Source organism: Rhinichthys klamathensis, unplaced genomic scaffold (assembly GCF_029890125.1).
Source record: "Rhinichthys klamathensis goyatoka isolate OS25496 unplaced genomic scaffold, OSU_Roscu_1.1 h1tg000951l_1, whole genome shotgun sequence".
Classification (NCBI taxonomy): Eukaryota; Metazoa; Chordata; class Actinopteri; order Cypriniformes; family Leuciscidae; genus Rhinichthys; species Rhinichthys klamathensis.
The window spans coordinates 15780-41101 of NW_026607273.1; the positions used below are offsets into that span (position 1 = coordinate 15780).

General features: G+C 36.6%; 1 protein-coding gene across 2 annotated transcripts; it reads left to right on the forward strand.

The window, feature by feature from the left end:
• Positions 1-2875: 2875 nt before the first annotated feature.
• Positions 2876-24830, forward strand: arhgap11a (Rho GTPase activating protein 11A). 2 transcript variants are annotated; one of them, XM_056244272.1, is made up of 12 exons: positions 2876-3340; positions 4371-4441; positions 5721-5817; positions 5904-6160; positions 6894-7057; positions 9274-9414; positions 10076-10150; positions 11204-11377; positions 14068-14197; positions 17811-17919; positions 18796-18934; positions 23420-24829. In XM_056244272.1, the coding sequence occupies exons 1-12, from the start codon at positions 3221-3223 to the stop codon at positions 24535-24537; spliced, it is 2595 nt and encodes an 864-aa protein (XP_056100247.1). In that variant the 5' UTR covers positions 2876-3220; the 3' UTR covers positions 24538-24829. The 2 variants fall into 2 exon arrangements, with proteins under 2 accessions (XP_056100247.1, XP_056100248.1); XM_056244273.1 differs by lacking the exon at positions 10076-10150 and having other exon boundaries at positions 23420-24830.
• Positions 24831-25322: the final 492 nt, after the last annotated feature.

Consider the following 25322-nt stretch of genomic DNA (forward strand, 5'->3'; position numbering starts at 1 on the left):
AAAACTATTGCGAAATGACGGCGTTTCCATTAACCGATGTTATGCGACTAAAATGTATTTTTTTCCTCTCGCGATAAGTCATTCCAAAAATCATGGCAACGGACGTTGGTAGGTTTATAGCCTATATCACAGCCACCGCACTAGACATTATTATTATTAATGGAAGGAGACGTGGCGTGTTATCCAAGCGTTAATGGCAGGGAAAGACACGGAGTTCCATGGGTGTTTCTCCCTCATTTCTGCTCCGATGTCTTGATTGTGGCATTTCTTTGAGGTTTAGACACTGATCAATATAGAATGACTTTATTAATGTCATTATCAGTGGGTTTAGAGTCCAGACTATTCATGTAATTATTGTTTCTTTTATGAATTCAATAAAGAACTCTGTCTCGTATTATGTCCAAACCGTCGGTGTACTTGCATTCATTTTTCTTATTTAACCCGTAATTGCAAAACGAAAAATGAACGGTTGTTGTATTTTTAAAACGCAAAGGTGAACACCAACATTTTAGTTTGACCTGTAGGCCTACACCAAATGCTGCACAAAAAAAAAAAAATGTATATATATATATATATATATATATATGAGAGAGAGAGAGAGAGAGAGAGAGAGAGAGAGAGAGAGAGAGAGAGAGAGAGAGAGAGAGAGAGAGAGAGAGAGAGAGAGAGAGAGAGAGAGACGAATTTTCAGATATTTGTTTATGACTTTTTGCCCCTTTATTAAACATTTAAAATATTCACAAATTAATATGGAGAATTTTTTTTTAGATTTTACTGGTTTTCTAAGGCCAAATTAGAACCTGGAAATTATATTTTTCCCGCAGTGCTCAATGAGAGGAGCCGTAACCACAGCCTACAGAAAGGGGATGTATAGGCTAGGTGAGTTAGGCTATAATAAATGTGTCTGAAAAAATAACGAGGCATTTTAATTGTTTATTAATAAACTATTGTTTTCCTAAATCAGTGTCGGCTAAAAACATATCTCCATCTCCGGATGCACCTTTAGAGAGAAATTCACCTTTCATACGGATTACATAATCAGAAGGTATAGCTTTCGATTCGAATTTGTTCCTTTTAAAGTGGACATTTAAAGCTTCAGTCTACAAAGGCTATAGCCTATCAGTTCTCGCGCTTCAGTTCACGGAGACCATGAAGCGCGCCTGATTGTTTTATTTTATTTTACAAAAGCACATCGTTTTCTTGTTATTGTGAGATTACGCAAATAAAAGTAGTTGCGAATAATGTACTATTATATTCTGTATGACCAGAAATGATAGAGTATTTTAAGTTGTTTCGACTGTTGATAGGAAAATGCAAGTGTTCGCGGCCGCGCCTCCGTGCCATCCAGTGCGCGCTCCACACCCAGTCCGCACACACACTTGGATATGCATCAAAATCTTGTGTTTATTTGTGATAATCTTAGCCCTGTTATTATTGTCCAACCTGTATTATGAATGAAATGTGACGAATTGCTTTGTTCCTTTTTTGGATAAAAGCGTCTTCTACATATAATAAATGTTATAATAATAATGATGATAATTATTATTATTATTTGCGGACAAGGACCTAAAACACACCGCGTATTCTAAGTCAGGTGACTGTAAATGCGCAAAACCCGTTTCCATTGCAGTTTTGCGAAATATTCCTTTTTCAAATTGCCTGAAAAATCTCCTCATGCGAGCGTACAAACTTTATTGGGATAAACGGGAGTTTTTGCGAAATGGACGTGTTTCCGCATTTTTATTACGCAATTTCAATTTGCGCAATTTGAAGGGTATAATGGAAACGCGGCTTGTATGATTAGGCCTATGCGGGCAGGGCCATATCGATGTGATTGCAAATAGCCTACGTCTTTCTTCCCAGCTCCGAAAATATAAAATCCCGGCCGGTCCATTTCCCAAATCCATTCGACTTGTCTTACACTATACATTTAGCAAAACCTATTTCTCCTGAAATCCATGTCATGTTTTCCTATCCCTTTAGTAGCTTGTGCATCGTCAGTGAGTTAGGAAAAACCAAACAGAAGAAGAGTTAGGAGGAGCGCGGAAATTGACAGACATTTGGCACATAGGCTATCTATGAATGGTAAATATCCTGTAACAGTAATTTAATCAAAATGTTTATAGCCACTATATGTTTATAGAAGAATATAAGAGAGAGAGATCACTGACCGCTTTGTTGTCAATTCAGGCCTGTAATTGATGCCGATGCTGTAATCATTGTGAGTAGGCTATACGTTGGTTTGACGATCAGATGTAATACAATTCCTTGTTGTGTTATACAATTACAAACATTCGGACTCTGACTTTTATTTTATTTTGATTAAAAAAATGTGTGCATGCGCCAACACAAAAAGTTCCACAGCTGTCCCCCCCAATGTGTGATTGACAATTTCGCCCTTGCACACATGAATGTCAATATTTAAGAAAAATGTGTTATTTATATATAAAATATTATATTAATATTATAATATAAATGATGGATAATATATATACAGTATATAAATGCAAATATTTCTTAAATAAATACATGCATATGTGTGTATTTATATATACACACAATAATTATACACAGATTAATCGCTGCCTAGCACTATAAAATAGATTTGCAAAGTTTGCAAAATTAACCTTAATTTTTAATCTCCAGTTCCTCTGATATGGACAATTATCTCTCTCTAGTACAAGCTTTCAGCACTGGCGCTGGTGTTCGGGAAATGCGTGTGTATTATGTTGCACTGTCGCTTTAACATCTGCTGGGCCATCAATCACGCGTGTCACGCTGCAGGGGGGCGGGGTCATCTCAGACGGAACCAACACGTGACTACTCGCAACCCAATCAGAGTGCAGGAAACGCCTGAGTGACGTAGGCAGGGCGAAATTTGAACGTCTCTTTCCGAGCTGCCGTTGTGAAGACGGGAAGTAAAGCGGACACACAGAAACAAACACTAGATTTATATGGCGATTATATATTATTATTTTATTTTATAAAATGATGTTAATGCGCAGCACATCCTGGAAACCTATTACGAGATGCGTTTGGTGACTTTGATCGGTTGTTTTTATTGAAATGTGTCGAGGAAAAGTAAACTAGCCATCAGTTTGTTTGTTTGTTTATTCATCACATCCATAACGTTTATTGTGCTTGTTTTTAAGCTTAAAGCAGGCTTTTAGTCTATTTCCCCTCGTATTTCGAGTCGTTTTAACGATTTTTAGACGTCATTATGAAGGTTTTGGAGAGAAATGTGGTTCGTCTGGCAGTAGTTCAGCATCTTCGGTCCGTTTATGGGATTAAAATTAAAAACTGGAATAAAAACAGAAACAAACAGACATCGGTGAACACGGTGAGTTTATATAACCTCTAATTCCATTATATAAACGCTGGACAGAAACAGTTTTCTTACAGTAATGTGATTCCAGAAATGCTGTTACATTTAAGTTATTAATAATAACCAGGCAGAAATTAAAAACTATTTGATTGGACAATTATTGAAATGCTCTGCAACCAGACTGTTGTGTATTTATTATTATTATTAATGCTCATTATTGAGTAGTTGAAATTGGTTTGTGTAATGTTTTTCTCATCTGTTCAGAGAATCTATAGTCACCAACTGGTTGATCAACTTCCTGTTCACGTGGTTCACTGTAATAAAGAGATGAGTCAACACATCTTAAAGGGACAGTTCATCCAAAAAAAATTAAATTCTGTCATAATTTACTCGCACTAAAGTTGTTCCAAACCTGTATGAGTTTCTTTCTTCTGTTGAACACAAAAGAAGGTATTTTAATGAATGTTTTTTAACCAGACAGTTGACGGCACCCATTGACTTCCATGGTATTTTTCTTCCTATAATGGAAGTCAATGGGTGCCGTCAATTCTATGGTAAAGGCAAAGTACAGACAAAATTTTAATTTTTTTGGGTGAACTATCCCTTTAAAAACAAAAATGTATTTAAAAAGTTTTTAAAAAATCACATAGTTCATTAGTGTATTGTTGCAGTAACACATTTACAGTGCAAAACACCTATTCTACGCAGGTGTGTGTGTGTAAAAAATGTATTGGCTTTCTCAAATGCACCATGTCTATATGGCCTTTGACCTCAGCATCCTCAGTCTGCATTTCTCTGTACATTTAATGTTGAAAATACCCATTTCATAAAATATTTCTATCACATTTGGCTGCAAAACCATAGAAAGAAATGTGATTAATTACATAACAGTCACAGGACTCTTATCCGTCTCATGAGAGTGATTTGTGGACTTTTCTTCATGCCCGTGTAAATGAAGGGGAAGTGCTGTTGATTTTCAAACACACAGAGCTTCACTTGTTCAGTTCTCCATCCTCACCTGAACAGATCCTCCTTGTGCTTCCAGGTGAGGGTGTTCGGCGTCGCGCTCGAAGGTTTGCCACACTGTCATGTGTTGGACTACGGAGACGTACCCTGGTAAGACTGAGGGAGACCAACATTTACTGGCTTGCACACAGATGCTCTTTAATGTTTGTAAGAGCTTAAATACTTCAGTCTATCAATTATTTATGAAATTAGGGCTTTCTATCATGAACAATGCCTGTAAGTGCATGTCTCAACTCTCAACGGCACCATTTTTCATACTTGCAATATCTTTTGAGGCCAAACGATCTCCACGCCACACCCACAGCAATCTCTTGGTGCGAATGGCTTTAAATTGAGGCATGCATGATTGATCTTCAAGGTGAAGTTGTCCTCCGTTCAGCCGTGGGTTGCAGCACAGTGCGGTTAAACAGGGTTTAGTGCAGTAAGACTATCCGTGGAACGTGGTTGGCCAGTTAACCATGTCGTAAAAGGATAAGCAAAATATGCCTATAATAAAATAATTTAACAAATTATCTAGCCTAAATGTTGCCTGATTCTTTGGACATTTACTTAATTTTATTATTTTTTAATTAAATTTTACGATTATTTATTATTTTGTTTATTTGCCCTTTATTTTAGTATTTTATATATTTGCCCTATAAATATATTTTATATATTTCCCTATAAAATGATAGTATTAGTATTATTTGATTACTTTGTTTATTTTTATTATTGTTTTATATTTTATTTATTTTCCCTATATTTCCCTATAAAATGATAGTAAAATATATATATTAATTATTTTACCATATTTCACCGTATTTTATTATTATTTTACATTTATTATTATTTTAATTTTTTTGCCCGGTTTCCCCATATTTTAATATTATTTTATTAATTTATATTTATGATTGTTTTATATTTTACAGTAATTATTTGCCATATAGTCCATTATTTAATTATTATTTAAGTTTTTTTTGTTGCCCTATTTTCCCTATATTGTAGTATTTTATTACTTAAAATATAAAAGAATAATAAAAATAAATATTATTTATTTGCCCTATATTTCCCTATAAAATGATAAAGTAAAATATTTATTTGCCATATATTTCATTACTATTGTTATTGTATATTTAATTATTTAAATGTTTTTGCCCTTTATTTCCTTATTTATGTTTTTTGTTTTATTTATTTGCCCTATATTTAATTATTTTATTATATTATTTTTCGCCCTATGTTTCACTATATAGTTTTAATAATAAAAAATTTCAGGATATATCTGAATTTTTTTATCCTGATATATTTTTCAGGATATATATATATATTATTATGAGGTGTGTTTTTAACATGTGTGTGTGTATGTAGAGTAATGTGTCTCGTTGTCTTCCAGCTTTATAGTCGATGCTTGTACGTGTCTCATGGATCATTTGGACACGGAGGGCCTGTTCAGAAAGTCGGGTTCTGTGGTGCGGGTCAAGAGCCTCCGGGTGAGTGATGGCCTTTCCTGCACTTCCTCCAGACTCTGGTGATGGTGTTCTCACACAGCGGGTGTGTGTGTCTCTGTGACCCGCAGGCCAAACTGGACCAGGGCGAGGACGGCCTCCCCACGGCGCTCCCGCTGGACATCGCCGGCCTCCTCAAGCAGTTCTTCCGGGAGCTTCCCGAGCCGGTTCTGACCGCAGACCTGCACGGCGGCTTCCTGAAGGCCCAGGAGTTGCCCTCGGAGGAGGAGAGGACCTCGGCCACGGTCCTGCTGTCCTGTGTGCTGCCCGACAGGAATCTCAACACGCTGCGCTACTTCTTCAGCTTCCTGAAGACCGTCTCTCAGCGGTACGCCGTTCGGCTCAAATCTCTCGTTATGCTAATTAACAGGGTCGCGGTTGATCGTGATTCGGCACGCATGTGATTCGCGGATTAACTGCTAAATTAACCATCATAGAGTGAAAGTTTATAATTTGCACGTGTTTTGTCTTGCCAATTTACACATTCAAACAATTTTAAACGCAGAAGAAGAGAGATAGCGCTCGAACACTGAATTGATTCCTCTTTCGTGTTTCCTTGCCCTTGAACGGACACATAAACACAAAATTATGTCTAAATGCCCGTCTCGACAAGTATTCTCATAAATGAACAGTTGAGAAAGAAACAGTTTACTGGGTCTTAAAGTGACAGTGGCCTAATATTCCTGCTGTTTCCGGTGTCATTGATGTTAATATAACAACAAAATACAGCTTTAACAAAGATTAAACTATATTTAATTTCTACAGTGATTTTACATTTAGGCTTAATTATTAATTTCTGTACCTGAATACCACTGTTAGACTTTGTAACGTTGTTATTTAGTATTCATCTCTGCTTGTAATTTGTGTATTGTGCATCTGTTCACTTGTTTTTAATAAGGGTTGAACCGTATCAGTTTGGATGATCCAAAAAAATAGTCCGATCCGTGGCTCAAAAACGTAAATGATCCGAACCGTGAGAGTTGTGATCCGTTCCACCACTACTAATTAATGACTTCCTTTTGTGTTTACATGCATGTGTGTGTGTGTGTCCTTCATTTCAGATGTGCTGAGAATAAGATGGACAGCAGTAACCTCTCGGTCATCTTTGCCCCGAATCTCTTCCACTGTGGCGACGGTGGAGAAAAGATGAGCAGCAACACGGAGAAGAGACTGAAGCATCAGGCAGCGGCTCTGCAGTGCCTCATAGAGAACGCTCAACACCTGGGTGTGTGTAAGCACTAACCCATACACTTCATCACTATTAATCCATACCTAATATCAGGGCTCTAGAGTGCGACCAAAATTTGTAAGGGTGCGACAAGAATTGTTCCTAGGTCATTCCTAGGCATGATCGCATCCGCTGCCTCTCCACAAACGAGTCTTTTGTTCTCCTTGCACGCATGGTTGGATCATATCGTGGTCTAAACCAATCAGAGATAGAGATTGGGCGGGTCTTTGCCTCTGATTGGCTGTGGTTCAGATATTCCTGTAGGACTAAAATGCTCCGTGCTGTGTGATTGAAATAAATTGCGACCAGAGAATCAGTTACGGCGATCAGCAGCATCAGCTAAATAAACGCAGGAAAACAGACGACGAAGAAACTTTTAAAAATGTAGGCTACTTGAACTAGGTAAAAAATATTGATTTCTCGATTTTAATCGATTCTCATTGATTTTTACGAACCGTTGGGCTATGCTGTTTTCAGTTGATGAATGAATGGAACATTGTAGGGAGCATCCCATCCAATATATCGCAATAATCTTTGTGCTTTGTTACTATTGATATGAAACAAAGTCTCAGATTTAAAATTTGGTCCATTTTCTTACGAAATTCAAAAACATAAATACCGTTTTGGCGCTGTGGCGTGAGATCGCTCTGGCTCAGCTCAAGAGAAGCAGCAGCACATGATCTCCTCTTCCGCCTTAATAATACCAGTTACAGCGCCAAATAAACATGAAAGAGCATCTGAAAGCGTGTTAAAAGATAGAGTACAACTTATCGAAATCCGTATCTTTCACATGGAATCGCTCAATCGGTAAAACGCTTGTAAACAATGTAATGTAACGTCACATTTACCTCAGAAGAAACATATCCAGTGCACATAAACTCGTTAGCTAGCTAGAAAAATTAACTCTAGAGGAGCATTGTGCCTAATATATGCACCATATTACATATTCATTATAATTTTTAATGTTTTTCAATATTTAATGCATGTTGTTTGAAACAAATCTGGCAAGTTTTATGCAGCCACCATTTAAATGTTTATATTTCATATAACTTTATTATTTTAAAAAAATAAAAGTGTAATTTAAGTGTTTGTGTACAAATCAGGTAATTTTTACCTTCAATATTATAGTAGGCTAATGAAGCATAGTGGGCTACAACTGACTCCCAGTTTACAGCATTAGTTGAGATTTGTTTTCCTTTAGAAAATTTGCCATGTATTGTACCTGATATCCAAAATAATCAATATTGAGTCGAATTGTGGAATTTGTGTCAATACCCTGCCCTAACTTGAACAATGTAAAAACAGCACTTTAATTTTTTTTTTTTTAAGATTTATATTTTTATATACAGTATAATTGTGCTTCAAATAAAAAAAAAAAAAACTACACCTTATTCTTGTTTAAAAGCATTTACATAATATATATGAATGTATATGGAGCGTGATTAAAAAGGTGACCTTGAAATTGTGGCGTTAAAGGCGACGCGAGACGAGGAAAAATTAGGCGCACCAGTGCAACCAAGGCAAAAAGTTAGTCTAGAGCCCTGGATATACTTACTCAGTCATGCCAATCAGGGGTTCTTAAACCTTTTTGGTTTTAGTCAGCTGGACACATTTATATAAAATATATACTTGATATTTACTTGAAGTCCCACTGAGATTTAAAATTTAAATTCTCTATATCAGTGTCAGTGTTTCTGAACTCCTGAAACGTTTCCATTGTAGTCTTGAGTTTCTTCTGGGAACGAACACGTCACAATATTCCTCATTATAATAATTAATGCGCAGAATAAAGGGGCGGGGCCTGGTTGAGTTAGTTGTGTGTTAAACTGGTGGTTATGGAAAGGGGCGGGGCATTTCCCAAACACACTCGAAGCGCTCGACCAATCACAACACACTGATCCAGCCGACCAATCAGAGCACAGTGTGCTTTTCAGGAGGAGGGGCTTCATAGAGACAGGAAGTGAACGGAGCGTTACTGACAGACTGGGAAGAGAGGAGCCGCAACAATGACAAAATAGTGTGTTTTTTTTAACATTCATGCTCAAAACTGAGCGTTACTGACACCAATTCCAGTTTGAGAAACCCTGATGTATATATAACATGATGAAAATGAAATGGATTTAAAGCTTTGGTACATTTAATATGTATTTAGTTAATCCAGTGAAAAGCAATGTGTGGGAGAACAGTGAAGCGAACCCTGCTGTTGTTCACAGGTGCGGTTCCTCAGTTCCTGATGGAGAAGGTTCCAGCCATGTTGGGTTGTGATGCTGCTGTGTTTTCTCCAGCATCGGTGTCTCTAGAGGAGAGTAACGCTCACTCAGACCTGAAGAAAAGCAACAGACGCAGTTTAGGAGGTAAGAAACGTGTCTAAAGGGTCTTTCGATCGGTTTCATCACATGACTGCTTTGAAGGGAAGTGGTTACGGTTAATAACAGGGTTCGTACAAGTAGTTTTCGTGCTTGAATTTGACTTTTTGAAATTTAAGTTTGGGGAAACCCTTGAAAACAGCCATATTTCTGAAAAAGTGCTTGGATTATTGGAAGACAATAGACTATATTAGAGAATAGTGTTTTATTTTATTGATAAAACAATCTTTTCACACCCATCTGATATTAATATAGAGCCATTTAGCCTAACTATGAGCGTGATATTGCTCATATAATTATTCAAGTGTATGATACAGCTTTAATTCTTCAGGTTTATTATACATTTAAGGGAGAAAAAAACAGTTTTAATGGTCAAGTTTCCACAGCTATTGCATGTGCTGCACTTTATTTGTACCATTTTGTTGTATTATTTTTATTTATTTATCTATTTACCTTTTTATAATTTGAAACATAATAAAGATTTTGTTTGATAAGTGAGATCTCTGATTGTTGTCCTTGAAAACTAAAAATGTAGTGCTTGAAAAGTCCTTGAATTTCATTTATTAGTTTCTGTACGAACCCTGTAATAATGATTTGAAGGCATATAATCTGAGTTTTTTTAGTTGAGTGGGTTTGTTTTGTATTCCAGATGTGGTAAATGGAGCTCTGAATAGGTTTAAAAGTAGTAGAACCCCAACAAATACCCCTCAGTCTGATGGAGCAGGTGGGTAACGTTCTCATCAGATCCGCTCCAGGGTTTCTCGTCTTCACTTCGTTAATCTAATGAGCACGTGTTTCTTAATTGAGTTTGAGATGGCTTTGTGTCTGCACACTTTCATGTAGATGTTCCTGTTCACATATTGGCACGGCATGGATGATATACAGCATTATGTTTGTCTGTTGGCGCTTGTGAGAATATGTTCCCTCTACTTTTGGCTAACCCTTGTGCGTGAATTAAAGTTACACATACGTCCATAGTGGACAAAAATGTCCTAAAAACTGAAGCTTAGGAGCACAGACTTTAAGTTTGTTCTCATTTTTAAAGAAGACCCATGGCAGATTATTGTTGAAGAAAAAAAAAAAGTTTAAAAAGTGAAATGAACCATTTTATTTTTTAGACACGTTGAACTCTGAAACTGCTAGAAAATCAAAGCCATAAATCTAAATATGTTCCAAATTTGAGGTTGATATTTCAAAAGAGGAGCTTTCAGTGAGAGTTGCATAATTTATCCAGTTGGCTCTATAATATGCAGAAAACAGGAATAAAAGGAGTATTTGCTTTATAGGCCAAACATGAGAAAATGGCCATGGTCAGGTAAAAAAAATAGTACAAATTAAAATTTTGAAGCCTTGCCAACAGAATAAAAGCCTTTTAACAAAGATGTATAGTTAAATGGCCCTGGGATAAAAAAAAAAAGGCAGTTTCAATGCAGACATTTTTGTCCAAAAGATCCCTGAGTGCAAAATACTTTTTTTTTTTTTTTTAAGGAAATGGGGTTGAAATAGTAAAATCCCAATAAAAATACATACCTGTGCCAAAATGTATGCAGTAGGCACTTACACAGGCAAAATGATCCAAGAAACAAAAAGGTCGCACAAGGGTTAAATGATTTCTGCTCTATTCTCAGTCGCTTACGCAAATCTTTGCTTGTCGATCTGACTCTTCTGGCTCGAGCTCAGTTTCCTTGTATTGAATCTATAGCCTGAGCTCGCATGCAAGAATAACGTGAATCTCCTTCAATAACTCGTTGAGTGAATTCAAGTGTTTTTCCTTCAGTTTTCTCCATGGCCACTCCGGTCATCATAACGCCGAACTCCAAGCGTAAGCTCCCGCTGGACTCGGCACACACTCATGGCTTCTCCAACAAGAAGCGCAGGTCCATCAAGAAGAACCTGGGCCTGGAGCTGTTCCCGAACGCTCTGTTTGGGGGAGCGTCTACACCTGGATCAGGTGAGCTTCATGACTGTCAAATAAAAATACGAATTTCGAATATTCGTTGCATTTAAAATAGATCCTGCAGATTCAAATGCAAAGACGTGCATTAAAATTTTTGGTGTGTCAAGAGCGAGTGATGACGTACCTGACGCGGTGTGTTTTTGTTAGCTTATCCAGTATTCAGCAGGGCCGGTTGCACCAGCTGTGCGTGAGTTACAACTTAGCCTAGCTTTGACGTAAATGGGCACTAAGATACAACTTACGCACTAGGGCTGGGCGATAAAACGATAATTATGGCGATATAATTTCTTCTCGATAAAACGATATCAAGAGGTCGAGAAATGTTAGATAATGTTTATGCGCCAAAAGCGGAACGAAACTCATTTGAACCTCGCGCGCTCACGGACTGTTTATCCGCTCGGCTCAAAGTCCAAACGGCAGCGCGCGCTCAGTAGAGCAGACGTGTTTACACTGATCGTCTCGCTCACGAGATCCAGTGAGAAGCGCTAGAGTTCAGCGAAGAACACATGTTTAAAGGCAGATGAAACACCGCTGACAAACAGGAGAAACACTGCGCGCAACGATACAGTCAATCTGAATTGATACTGAATCCATTTAGCCTACCATGGATTTACTGTAAGGTTAGCCTAGTAATATTAACTGCACCATGAAATGTGGGATACATATTGAATTGTATAATATTAGTAATGTATTAAATGTCTAATGGAATATAATTATAGTTTTTAATAATGTATTTAACTGTTAGACTACTGTATTTCATACAAATACCATAGAAACCATAAAGTTACATTTTGCCATGATAGTGAGGTACTAATTTATAACGTTAGGCTATGCCTGGTTTTATCTGTGGTTATCATGATCTAAATGCATGATACTGGATGACCAATGGTTAATTTTAATAAAACTCAAACAGTCAGAATATTACATTTTACCAAATAAAAATGTGGTTGTTAAATTTTTTTTTTTTTTTTAACAGATGTTACTGTTTTTGTTAATGAACATAAATTTAACAGAGTAGTATTAGCTTGAGTTAGGATGCAGATTTACTGTCAACTCACTGTCAAATATGCATTTCGAGACAAAACATGTAATTTGAATATTGCAGGCTGCACTGCAAACTGTGCTGAAGAAATATTTTTCTATTCAGATATTAATTGTAAGGAAAAATGACAAATGTTTGAATGTTCTACCTCAGATTTGTGAAATGTTCCCCTGTTTGTCAAGTGTTTGTCATGATATGTTCTGACAATAAAGAGTTAAAACCACAATTAACGCTCTGGTTTATACAACTTTCACTTAGGAGCAAAAATCTGACTTTAAACTTGAAAGAAATAAAGATTTGACATTTATCGTGATAATTATCGATATCGACTGATATAAAAAAAAATATCATGATAATTTTTTTGGGCCATATCGCCCAGCCCTATTACGCACTACTAAATATGTTTGCGTTGCACCATTACACTTAGCTGAAGCGTAACTCTATGTATAAACTAAATATTTCCATAAGCCTCTGATCAGGAGTAACGGTTGACATGAAATGGCAGACAGGCTGAACTGCATCAATAAGCTTTTATCTGACAGACTTCAATTCTTTAGACAAAAAGCATATTTTATTAGATTGTCCTGGACTTTTAATACAAGTAAAATGCTTCTTTTTTTTTAAAGTTACCTCACTTAAGGACTTATTTAGTAAGATTAAGATTTTTTTTAAATCATATGTTAATTTAAAAAAATCTTGTATAATATGACTTGCTGTTTTTGTTTGTTTGGTTTTTATTGTATTTATATGATATTTGTATTTTTGTAATTTAATTTTTGCCATGAAAATAGCCTTGGATGCTGACATGGCACTAAATAAAACACTCTGAATCTTTAGACGTAATGATAATGCTGACATTTACACTCGCTTACATTTTAAGAGAGAGAACATTATGTGAATAGATTACTTGAAAGCGCGGAACTAACGTATGGAAAATTGTGACTCTGCACATGTTCATTCACTTTTTTTTGCATAAGCTGTTTTTGATTGTGGTATACAGCAACAATTTTAAGTCATAAGTCTTAGACTCTTTATTATTTATTGGGCAGCTTTGTATGTCACTTATTATTCAGAATAATAGTAAGTCCACAAGCATTATTTTTGTATGAGAGCTGCTGGAACATAATTCTATATTTTTGTATGAAAGCTGTTTGTGATTTTATTCTTGTGATTCTATTTTTATTTTTTTGTCTAAAGGATTATATTGCTCATTGCACACAACAGGAGGATGTTGGTTAGAAGTCTATTATTTTATGTTAGAGATTCAGAATATGCTGAAGTTTGTATTCATCTCACCCGAAATTAATCCACGATCCGCGCATCAGTCTTTGCCGCCATCTAGTGGTGAAATAATGTATGCAACTTCTGTTGCTGTTCACGATCAGGGACTATTTTATCCAGCGGAAGGAAGGCTTTTAGTGATTATACTTCATGAAAGTTGCATAATGCATATTTTTCAGCTTTAATATTTATATTGTGTGTTAACCGTTGTATAAAAGCAATAAGGTACTCGAGGCTAGTGCTGTATCGCGAATAAGCCGTGCCTAACAACGCCCTTCAGCCGGGACTTGTTCTCGATACAGCACAGCGTCGCGTACCTGATTGCGTGCTCATTGACCTGTTACCTGCGGTGTTCTCTCAGCACACAGTGCCGGCGCGGCTCTGGACTCGTCTCGCAGTGGTCTTCTGTCTTCTGTGGGCAGAAACACTCGTCTGTCCTGCAGTTCTGCCCGGAGGAAGAGCCGGCGACGCAGAGACCGCAGTGTCAACAGGTACGACACATTCTCATCTTTATAGGGATTATCAGGTGTTTGTGAAGAGGTGCTTAAAGTGCTTGACTTATTTAAAGGCCGTGTTGCAGGGTTAATTTTTCAACTAATTTGTGCAATTTGCTTGTTGGTAATACACATTTAAACTGTTATCCATTGTATTTTATGTTGTTGGGTATCACAAAACGTAATATAATACGAAAAATTACAGCGGTTTGCAACGATTCTCCTTTCCACCACAATGCATTGGATGACGTCACCTTGGGGAGAGAATTTACCAAAGCCCGCCTTGAGAGCATTAGAGTGACTAGAGAGACGAGTAGTAGAGACGAGAGTATTCAGATAGCGCAGATTATAGATCAATAGATAAATACATAGATATAGGTAAATAGATAGTCTAGATATATAGATAGACAGACAGATATATAGATAGATAGGCTAGTATGCGGCAACTGCACATCCAACGGCACGTGCGACCAATGAGCCAACTCTACATTGTCAATCTACCTACTATGTATATTTCTATCTATTTATCTATCTAGCTGCTAGCTATCTATGCTAACGTTTATGCTATCTGGATGTCTGCCTATCTCTCTCTATACTGCCCACACAAGCACTTGCCAAACACAGCGACCGGACAGCGACAGACACGCGGCGGCTACGTTTGCAACAACATTTTCACCAGAGGAAGAGATAAACACTTAGAAACGCCAATATAGCTAGCATGATGCCTTCTATTTCTAGATGACAAAGACCAAGTTTACCAGTACTAGACACTATGACAAAGGTTACCGGTACTTATCTGAACTAACGTCATGATCACTGCCACTAGATATAAAGAAAACGTTGATTTTTCACTCGGTCCTATTCAATGACAGTAACAATATATATGTGTGTGTCGTAATTGTGCACTGCTGCTCGTAGACTAGCTCCAGTGCTCATTGCTGCGGTGCTAAATGATAGCAACTCACCAGGACACTTCAACTCTTCCTCATCCCAGTCAGTCGCCATAGTTCTAATACTAGGCTGAGAATGTCTAATACGGGCTCTGATACTAGGCTGAGGCTGCCTTTCCTCCACTTCTCCCCAACGTGACGTCATCGCCGAATCGCGTAAAAAAACCCGTTAATACCAAAAACGTAAAAAAACTGGTCTTTAAGACCATTTTTGAGACATTTTAAAAAGGATATACATATCCTGAGTGATTTATGTACCCATTAATCGACAGTGGTGGTTAACCTGCAACATGGCCTTTAAATACAATATATGTGACCCTGGACCACAAAACCAGTCACAAGGCTACATTTTTTCTCAAATTGAGATGTATAGATCATATAAAGCTGAATAAATAAGCTTTCCATGGATGTATGGTTTGTTAGGATAGGACAATATTTGGCCGAGACACAACTATTGAACATCTGGAATCTGAGGGTGCAAAAAAATCAAAACATTGAGAAAATCGCCTTTAAAGTTGTGCATTTATGTTCACGATTGTTCTGCATCCACTCACAAAAATATATTTTTTATATATTTACGGTAGGAAATGTACAAAATGTCTTCATGGAACATGATCTTTACTTAATATCCTAATGATTTTTGGCATAAAAGAAAAATAAATCGATAATTTTTGTGGGTTACATTTATGAAATACAAATTTTTACGAAAAAACACAAATACAATATTTTCTCGCAAAATTAACACGGCAGCTCGTCTCATAAACCCCATCAGACCTTTTCTCGATGCGAAGTATGCCAAAATTGTAATATAAAATATGACTTATTGAACAATAATAGCCATTGTAAACTTTGTATTAATATATATTATTAAATGCGTTGTGAGTTGTATTTTGGGTGCCTTGAATTAACATTGATAATAATAACACTGATAATAATCATAAATGTTTCTCAAGCATCAAATCACCATATTAGAGATCATGTGACACTGAAGACTGGAGTAATGATTGATTTGATCACAGGAATAAATTACACTTCATCACAATAAGGCTGTCAAAATGGCTGAAACTAAATTTAAATTTGAATTTTTTTTTTTTTACGTAAATATTACTACGAATATGCAAATTCTATTATAAAACAAATTATATGATGATTTCATTTAGGAGGAAAAAGCTTTTGCTCGTCTCCTGAGGCCACAAGAGGGCGCAATGAGCAAAATATTAAGGCGAGACACGGCAGGCAAAAATATCGGGGGTTTTTCACTGGTTAATTTTGAGATTTTGTGAAATTTGTCTTCAATAACATGTCGTCTTTCAGACTTGTGGTGGAAAAAAAGTCCAAAATACACATTTAGGTCTTTATTTTACGGCACTTTACGACAAATTCATCACACGCACCATTAGAAAGCGCTCTCTCTCTCCTGTACAATTCTGTCGGATCCAAATATGGTCTTTTTCTTTTTATCAGCAACCAATCGTGAGCGTAAATGTGCATTTACAGTTAAATCCCCTATCTCATTGGCTGATGCTAAATCTTTAAAGACCGTTTTCTCAAAATGACTTTTCTCTCATACTCAGTTATATTATGAAGACATTTACAGAGGGATTTGTAAATGTATTATTCCTAGCCTGATTTATATAACATTTTATTCCAAAAAACATAATTTTTTTAAGGCTATTGACAGTATTTTCTGATTTACAGGATAACAAAAGTAGATATCCACGGAAGCGTATTGCATTCACTTGAGGAAAAAAAATCTACTGTTTTTCTGAATTAACGAGTTAATTATCTCAGAATTACGAGATATTTTTTTCATGAAAAAGTTTTTTGCTCTGTTTTTCTGAATTAACGAGTTTATATCTCAGAATTACGAGATATTTTTTCATGAAAAAATGTTTTGCTCTGTTTTTCTGAATTAACGAGTTTATATCTCAGAATTACGAGATATTTTTTCATGAAAAAATTTTTTGCTCTGTTTTTCTGAATTAACGAGTTTATATCTCAGAATTATGAGATAAATGTTTCTTGAAAAACATTTTTTTCAGTCTGTTTTTATGAATTAATGAGTTACTCATAATTTTGAGATAATTAAGTCATTTATTCAGAAAAACAGAGCAAAAACTTTTTCCCATGAAAAATTATCTCGTAATTGAGATAATTAACTCGTTAATTCAGAAAAACAGAGCAAAAACTTTTTTCATGAAAAATTATTTTGTAATTCTGAGATAATTAACTCGTTAATTCAGAAAAACAGTAGATTTTTTGTCCTCAAGTGAATGCAATACGTTTCCGTAGATATCCATAAATCCCTCTGTAATATGTGAACTCAATGAAAAAAGAATTTTGAACCTGGCTTTATCCAATACTCAGATTTCTAAAATTGAAATTGATACTCAGTTTTTTTTATATATATATGCAAATTAGCACATTTAATTAGATAATGCCCAATTTGCATATTTAAACATTAAATTACAGATTTTTTTTTTTTTTCTCATCTTAATGTAGGTAATCAACTGGGAAAGTTTCATGGTGATATCTGCTAGTTAAAAAAATGACCCTATTCACCTCCTGTAGTGTCTCGTATTAAATTGTTTATTGTAAGCAATGATTAGTGAAATAAGTGCATAACATTCTCACCGTGATTGGCCTGTTGTTGCTTCCAGAGTTGAGTCGGGGAAGGCCGGCTGTTTCTCTCCCAGAGCCGCTAAGAAAGAGCCAGTGAGGAAATCCCTGCGTCTGCGCTTCAGTCTGGGCAAATCCAGCCGCGAGCCTGTAAGTTCAGAAACATCATCTCTGTCAACATCCACCAGAGACTGAGCAATCCACCGTCTTTTCTGCACAACCCTGATTTGCATGCTTATAATGTGCATCTAATTCCTATGTATTAATACATATTAATGGGTGAGTAATTAGCACTTGGTTAACAGGATTAAGGAGTTTTGTTATGCCATGTTGATGTCTGGCTCCATCTAGTGGCGGTTGAGTGTTGGTACATGCTGCTATTAATGAGGATTGGGAATATCGCAATAATAATCGCATTATTTTACTGTCTTGGTTTGAGGGTTTTACTCATGCATGGTTTTGCATTTTATGGGAAAAAAATAAGGCTTCTGAGCTCGACCGCTGGAATATGATTGATCTGGTGCTTTAAAGTGTTAAAGCGTTCAAGAAAATTATGGTTTTACCCTTTGCTAAGTTTTATGACACTATGATTATGGATGTAATGTGATTGTTTGTTTGTTCTAATATTTGTGTTGTCATTGATTTGCTTAATATTGCACATGTTGTAGCATTGTGACTTTAGGAGATGAGATATCTTTATGATTTTATATAAGAACCTGATATTACTAAAAATATTTGTAGAGTAATAAAATGTTTTAAGAGGAAACAAATATTAATATTATAACAATTTTTTTATTTTTCTAATTAAAATGTATCCTTGTGGTTTTGGGTTATTCCTTGCCATTATTGACATGGTCATTATTTTATGCATGCATATATATGCTCAAATAAAAAAAGATGATTGACCAGAAATCAGTATTTTTTTTTTTTTTTTTTGTTAAGCATTATCATAATTCAACACTGACATGATGACTCAAACTATCACAAACCAAAGAGAGTAAAAAGAAGCTGCCTGTATTTCAACAGAACCTCATTACACATTCACAACTGGGGCCGAAGGGGTCAGAGGTCATAGGTTGGCGGCTTGCAACACAAGAGAGCTGTACTGGTTTTCACTTCACCAAGGAGTTGAGTCCGACCGTTTTGAAGAAGAGCCCATCGAAAGGTCAGTATTTTGGGTTTTTATTTGATAAGCTTTTCCTACACAGTTGCAGAAAAATGTGAAAATCAAAATTGACCCCATTTTTGATCTTATTATGAGAGATTCATCAAGTCACCTTCATTTATACAGCGCCTTTAACAATCTAGAGTTTCACAGCAGCTTTACCGTGATAACAGGAGATTACAGTAACAGGCTTTACAGCAGCTCTAGAATAAAGTTATTGTCCAGATAAAGTTAGTTTTGATTGATTGCTGTGGTTTGATTTGATTGATTCATCAGTGCATCAAGTCGAGGAACGCTTTACACCATCAGGGTGTCTACAGATATAAACAAGTTAACCCCTTAAGTGTCACCGGTGGGCCCAAATCCATTACTTTTTTAAAACAGTAATATCCTAATTCTAAACCTAAACTAATCTTGACAAACTATTAGTGCTGTCAAACGATTAAAATATTTAATCGCGATTAATCGCATTAATGTCATAGTTAACTCGCGATTAATCGCATTTAATCGCACATTTTTATCTATTCTAAATGTCTCTTGATTTCTTTTTGTCCCATTATTTTTTTCTCAGTTTAATGCTCTTATCAACATGGAAAAGTGGATCGGCTTGCTTTGTGCAAATGTTTTTTATTGAAAACAATATTGGCATATACAGTGTTCAATTTCACACTAAAACATTATCACTTGGAGCAAATAATCTCTCACACAATGTAACACTGTCCATCAATAAAAGGGTGAAATAAATATTGACGAGGTCCTGATATTGACGAGGGGGCGGAGAATTCGCATCAGCTGTGTGTGTGTGTGTGTGTGTGTGTGTGTGCTGGCCATCATCAAGTGGTATTTCAGACTGGACGTGCTGCGATGATGATAGCTCAGTTCACAACGACAAAACACACAGATCACTTTGGTCTCGTCAATGGAACCATTTGGCAACTTTTTAAAAGTAAACTTTCCATTCAGAATCTTATTGGCATCCATTTCGGCGTCTCACGCTCGTCATCCACTCAAAACTGGACGTTTTGAACGTTCCTATAACATTCAGAAATAACGTTTTTATAACTTAATGGGAACGTTATGAAAACATTCTTATAACCTAAAATTGTTAGCTGGGGAAGAGGAGAGATTCGCGATTGCACTGAACACGTTTTAAGTGCAGGCATATTCTCTGAGCGAGCCCAGAGAAAATTCTTACAAGAGCAGCGTGTCTCTGAGAGCGCGCGACTCGAGCAGAGAGATTCGTGCTCGGCACATCATATTCCGCGCGCGAGCAGAGAGATTCGTGCTCGGCACATTATATTCCGCGCGCGAGCAGAGAGATTCGCGCTCGCGCATCCGGCTCGCAAGCCCAAACAAGTGTGTGCAGCGTGCCTGTTGTTTTGTTTCCGGTCTAGCTAGATCCGCTTGCGCTTTCAAAACGTCCTCGCGCGGCGCAAGCCATTGAAATGAATGGGTTTCATAGCGCAGCGGCCCGCATGCCGTCCTGTTGCAAAAGCATGTGAAAAAAAAACTACAAAGTTTGCTAGGCCAAAAAGATCGTTAATCGCGCGATAAAAAAATTAACGCCGTTAAAATGGGTTTGCGTTAACGCCGTTAATAACGCGTTTAACTGACAGCCCTACAAACTATATCTCATTTGAAAGCTTACAATCTCTAGTTTCCATATTTGGTGATTGATTTTCAAAATGAATTACAGAGGAGCCGTGATTTATCAATTTGCAACAAGAATATTTTCATACTCCTAAGGCGTGTTCAGACCTTTATTTTGAAATAGTGATGAACATGAAAAATCATGAAAGAACGGTAGAAACCTCAGTTTGTTTTCAAGCCAAGAGTTCAAAAGATAGCATCCATTCAATTATTTTAGAAAAAGTCTGAAATTGTTTTATATATAAAGAAAATAATTATAGATTCGCCATTTGTGATGCGGCGGCGAGCTATAACGCACATGCGTGTTCTTTTATGTGTTTCTTAGAGGTTGAATTCATATCAAAATCTGCCAAACTTCTCATACTACTTCTGAATAGGATGCCTACTTCATAAACTGTATGAAAATTGTGGAAATAATGGTTCATATCACTCAAAACACATGGAAATGGCGGCGCCCTTATATGGGCAGTAATGGAGTCTGTGCCCTAGTGGAAGCGTTCGGTACTGCAGACACACACACACACACACACACACACACACTCACTGAAAGCTCATCTTTTGAGATATCAACCTAAAACTTGTTCAGGTTTTTTTGCTTTGATTTTTTTTTTTTTGTGCAGTTTTAGAGTCGACCAGGTTTTGAAAATATATATTTTATATAAAATATGAATAATTAAATTTTTTACATTGTACATTTTCATAAACTCAAACTTCTATAACTTTTTTTCTTTCACTTTCTTAATTTATTTCACTTCTACAAAAATCTGCCAAATGTCTTCTTCAAAACGAGACCAATCTTACGTCTATATTCCAAAGCATTATTAAGTTCGAAATGTGCATTTTCATGTATATTCAAAAAAAGGGGGGGTGACACTTAACAAATTAAATTTAAGGCTTTTTAAGACCTTTTTAATGTCACTTTGAATGAAATTTAAGACCAAACCTGTGATGGAAATGCACATTATATTACAAACGTATATGTAATATGTAATGTTTAACCTAAGTAATTGAAGTAATTTAATATTAACTACTTGTTTATTGAACTAAAATCAATGCAATCGTGAGAATATTCAGCAAAATAGCTCCCGCCATGTTATGTTACTCAACTATATCATATGTTATAAATAAAAAAAACTCAACATTGTTAATTTTTACCTCAGTGTTTCTTCTGTGCGTTTTTGGTTTTGTGTGTGTTATGATCGTTTGTTTTAATTTCTCACTTTAAAGTCTCTCACAGAGACGGGCGAGAAACAGATTATCATTATCAATCACTGTTTATGTAATAAAATCATAATCATTCTCGTGTTTCGATGCTTCACTGGTTATCTGAGGGACACTGGGTCCGTCAGACGGGAGAGATTTTAGCGGTAATGTGACCAGAAATATTTAAGACATTTTAATACTTTTTAAGGCCTTTTATTAGGAAAACTTTAAGGACCCGCGGCCACCCTGACCATCTATTGCACATGGATAAAGTCACATCTTAGTCTTCATTATTATTTTTCTAATTGAATGTGGTGTTTTATCTGGAAGTGCATCAGAATTCAGAAGTAAAATTGGATGCAAAAGATTTTTCATGTTGATCTTAAAGCTGCTTTATTTCTTCTACTTGCTTTAAGTCTCTTCTGCTCACTAAAGCTGTGTTTATTTGATCAAAAATACAGTAAAAACAGTGAAATATTATGTAAATCAGCTGTTTTCTATGTGAATATATAGTAAAGTGTAATTTATTCCTGAGATCAAATCAATCATTACTCCAGTCTTCAGTGTCACATGATCCTTCAGAAATCACTCTAATATGAGGATCTGATGCTCAAGAAACATTTATGATTATTATCAGTGTTGGAAAGTTTCAGATTTTTGTGGAAACTGATGCATTTGCTTTTCAGGATTCTTTGAATATAAGCTCTAAAGAACAGCATTTATTTGAAATAGAATCTTTTGTAACATTATAAATGTCTTTACTGTCACTTTTGATCATTTTAATGCATCCTTGATGAATAAAAGTATAATTTTGTTTTATTTGTTTGTTTAAATCTTACCTCATTTTTGAATGGTAATGTATGACTGTTTCCACACAGATCTGAAGCAGCACGACTGTTTCAACACTGATAATAATCATAAATGTTTCTTGAGCATCAGATCATCATATTAGAGTGATTTCTGAAGGATCATGTGACACTGAAGACTGGAGTAATGATTGATTTGATCACATATTCACAATAAGGCTTTCAAAATGGCTGAAAAACGAAATTAGAATTTTTTACTTAAATATTACGAAAATATAAATTATATTTTAAAAGGCATATTTCAGTGAGGAGGAAACGGCTCTTGGCCACAAGAGGGCGCAATCAGCAAAATATTAATGCACCGTATTAAACTCTTTATTCAAAGCGATGAAATAACATTACTGAAATAAAAAGTGCATAACATTTAAACGAACAAATATGTCGTAAATTGCATAAACAATTATGATCAAAAATGAATACTTATGCATAGTTTAGTACTAAAAATTTATTTTAGGTAACACTTTATTTTACAGTGTCACTGTTACATGTAGTAATAGCTATAAATTATGCATAATTACATGTAACTAACCCTATATAGTAAGTACATGTACTTAACATTACTCAGTACTTAAATGTATAGTTACAGTGTAACAAAGACACCTTAAAATAAAGCGTCATTTTAACTCGACGGTCCTAATTCACATATTAAAGTTATTTTAATGTATTATATTTATTAATCTAATAAATGCAGGCTTGGTGAGCAGAAGAGACTCTTTCAAAAGCGGTGTATAATTTGAGTTTTCTATCGTCCACGTTTGTTTGACAGGTTCAACGTTTCTCAGTAAATCGGAGGATGACCTCTTGACCCCTCGGTGTGAATCAATAACCCACCGGAGCTCGTGGAGTCGAGACACTCCTGATGTCGGCCTGACTTTCCCGACGGATTCGTTCTCGGAGACTAAACCTCCGGCGGGCAACGACCTTCCCAAGATCCTCAGCGTCGAGAAGTCGTTCAGCGAAGAACGATCCGGATCGACTCTACTGAAAATCAAACAAGCGTTCGGTGAGTCCGGCAGTGACCTTCACAGCATCATTACACAGAACCACGACAACTCCTCGGAAACCTCACACAAATCAATGTCTGAGGAGCACAACGTGACATTCGGACAAATCGAGATCGCTGCTATGTCTCCTCTACACATCGACAGCGCTTTGTTTGATAGTGGAACGACCCGGTTTGGGGAAACCAGCCTTAACGAGTCTCTCTGGCTTGAAAACGAAAGCAAGGATTTCTTAAAAGAAGAACGTCGATGTCCTGCAGAATGCAGTCAATTAATCGACGCTTTAGACATGCAAAGTCCCGTTGCTTTCAGACCGGACTCTTCCATACGGATCCAATCAACTCCATACGGATCAAGAACGCAAACGAACACCAACACCTCGTCATTGGGAAATAAGACTGGTAAAAGTAGTCCTAGTGGCGCTGAAACTCGCCGGATGAAAGTGGCCGAGCAGATTAAACTGTTCAACATGATGACGTTGGATTCGCCCAAAGCTAAAGTGATCCGATCTCCTATGAAGTTCCAGCGCACGCCGGTTCGACAGTCCGTGAGGCGGTTAAACTCTTTGGTTGGGAGTCGGAAAGAGGTCAGGATGGGTTGGTGTGCCGCCGCGACTCAGATAAAGGCTGTGAGTTTAGAAAGCGCTCTGCACTCGACGTTTGCTAAACCCAAACCTCCAGTTCCTCCGAAGAAAACGAAGGTTAGACACGCAACGCTGGAAGACGTCACCAATAAGGCGCCAAAGACAAAACGCGCAAATGAACATCCCAAGTCTGTTCTGCTGGAAGTGTCTGGAAACGAGACCAATCGCTATCGAGGTTCACCCAGAAACCCTCTCGCCGAGGTCAAACTGCTGTCGGCGCTGAAGCCCATCGATATATAAGATATAGCGTTAAAGGAGTAGCTCACTTCAGGATTAAAATCTCCTGATGATTTACTCTCCCCCTCGTCATCCGAGATGTTCTTGTCTTTCGTTCTTCAGTGGAAAAGAAATGAAGGTTTTTGAGGAAAACATTCCAGGGTTTCTCCATATAGTGACTTCAATGGGGTCCAACGGGTCCAGATGTGAGTTTCAGTGCAGCTTCAAAGTCTCGACACGATCCAGCCGAGGAATAAGAGTCTGATCTAGACAAACCAGCGGACATTTATAACAAAATACACATTTATATACTTTTAACCACTAATGCTGGTCTTGCTCGAGCTGTGATGCGACACACATTACGTAATCAGGTTGAAAGGTCAAGCGTGACGTAGGCGGAAGAACCGACCCAGTGTTTACAAAGCGAATGCGCAAAGACTGAGTCAAACGCCATTTACTAAATAAATAAAAGGTAAATCAATGTCGGATGATTTTGAAGTTGTTGGAGAAAATGAGATGGAGAAAATCCACACGACCTTTCAGCGTAATTACGTAATGCTTGAAGTCGTGGACATGCAAGACCAGCATTAGTGGTTAAAAGTATATAAATGTGTATTTTGTTATAAATGTCCGCTGGTTTGTCTAGATCAGACTCTTATTCCTCGGCTGGATCGTGTCGAGACTTTGAAGCTGCACTAAAACTCACATCTGGACCCGTTGGACCATTGAAGTCACTATATGGAGAAACCCTGGAGTGTGTTCCTCAAAGTTCTTCGACTGAAGAAAGAAAGACACGGATATCTTGAATG

What these genes read in the sequence shown, in the direction of transcription:
- arhgap11a (XM_056244272.1), top strand. Translation starts at nt 3,221, where the DNA reads ATGAAGGTTTTGGAGAGAAATGTGGTTCGTCTGGCAGTAGTTCAGCAT. An exon ending in CAACAGACGCAGTTTAGGAG is followed by an intron (nt 9,415 to 10,075) that starts GTAAGAAACGTG and finishes TTTGTATTCCAG; the next exon opens with ATGTGGTAAATGGAGCTCTG. An exon ending in AGCGTCTACACCTGGATCAG is followed by an intron (nt 11,378 to 14,067) that starts GTGAGCTTCATG and finishes GTGTTCTCTCAG; the next exon opens with CACACAGTGCCGGCGCGGCT.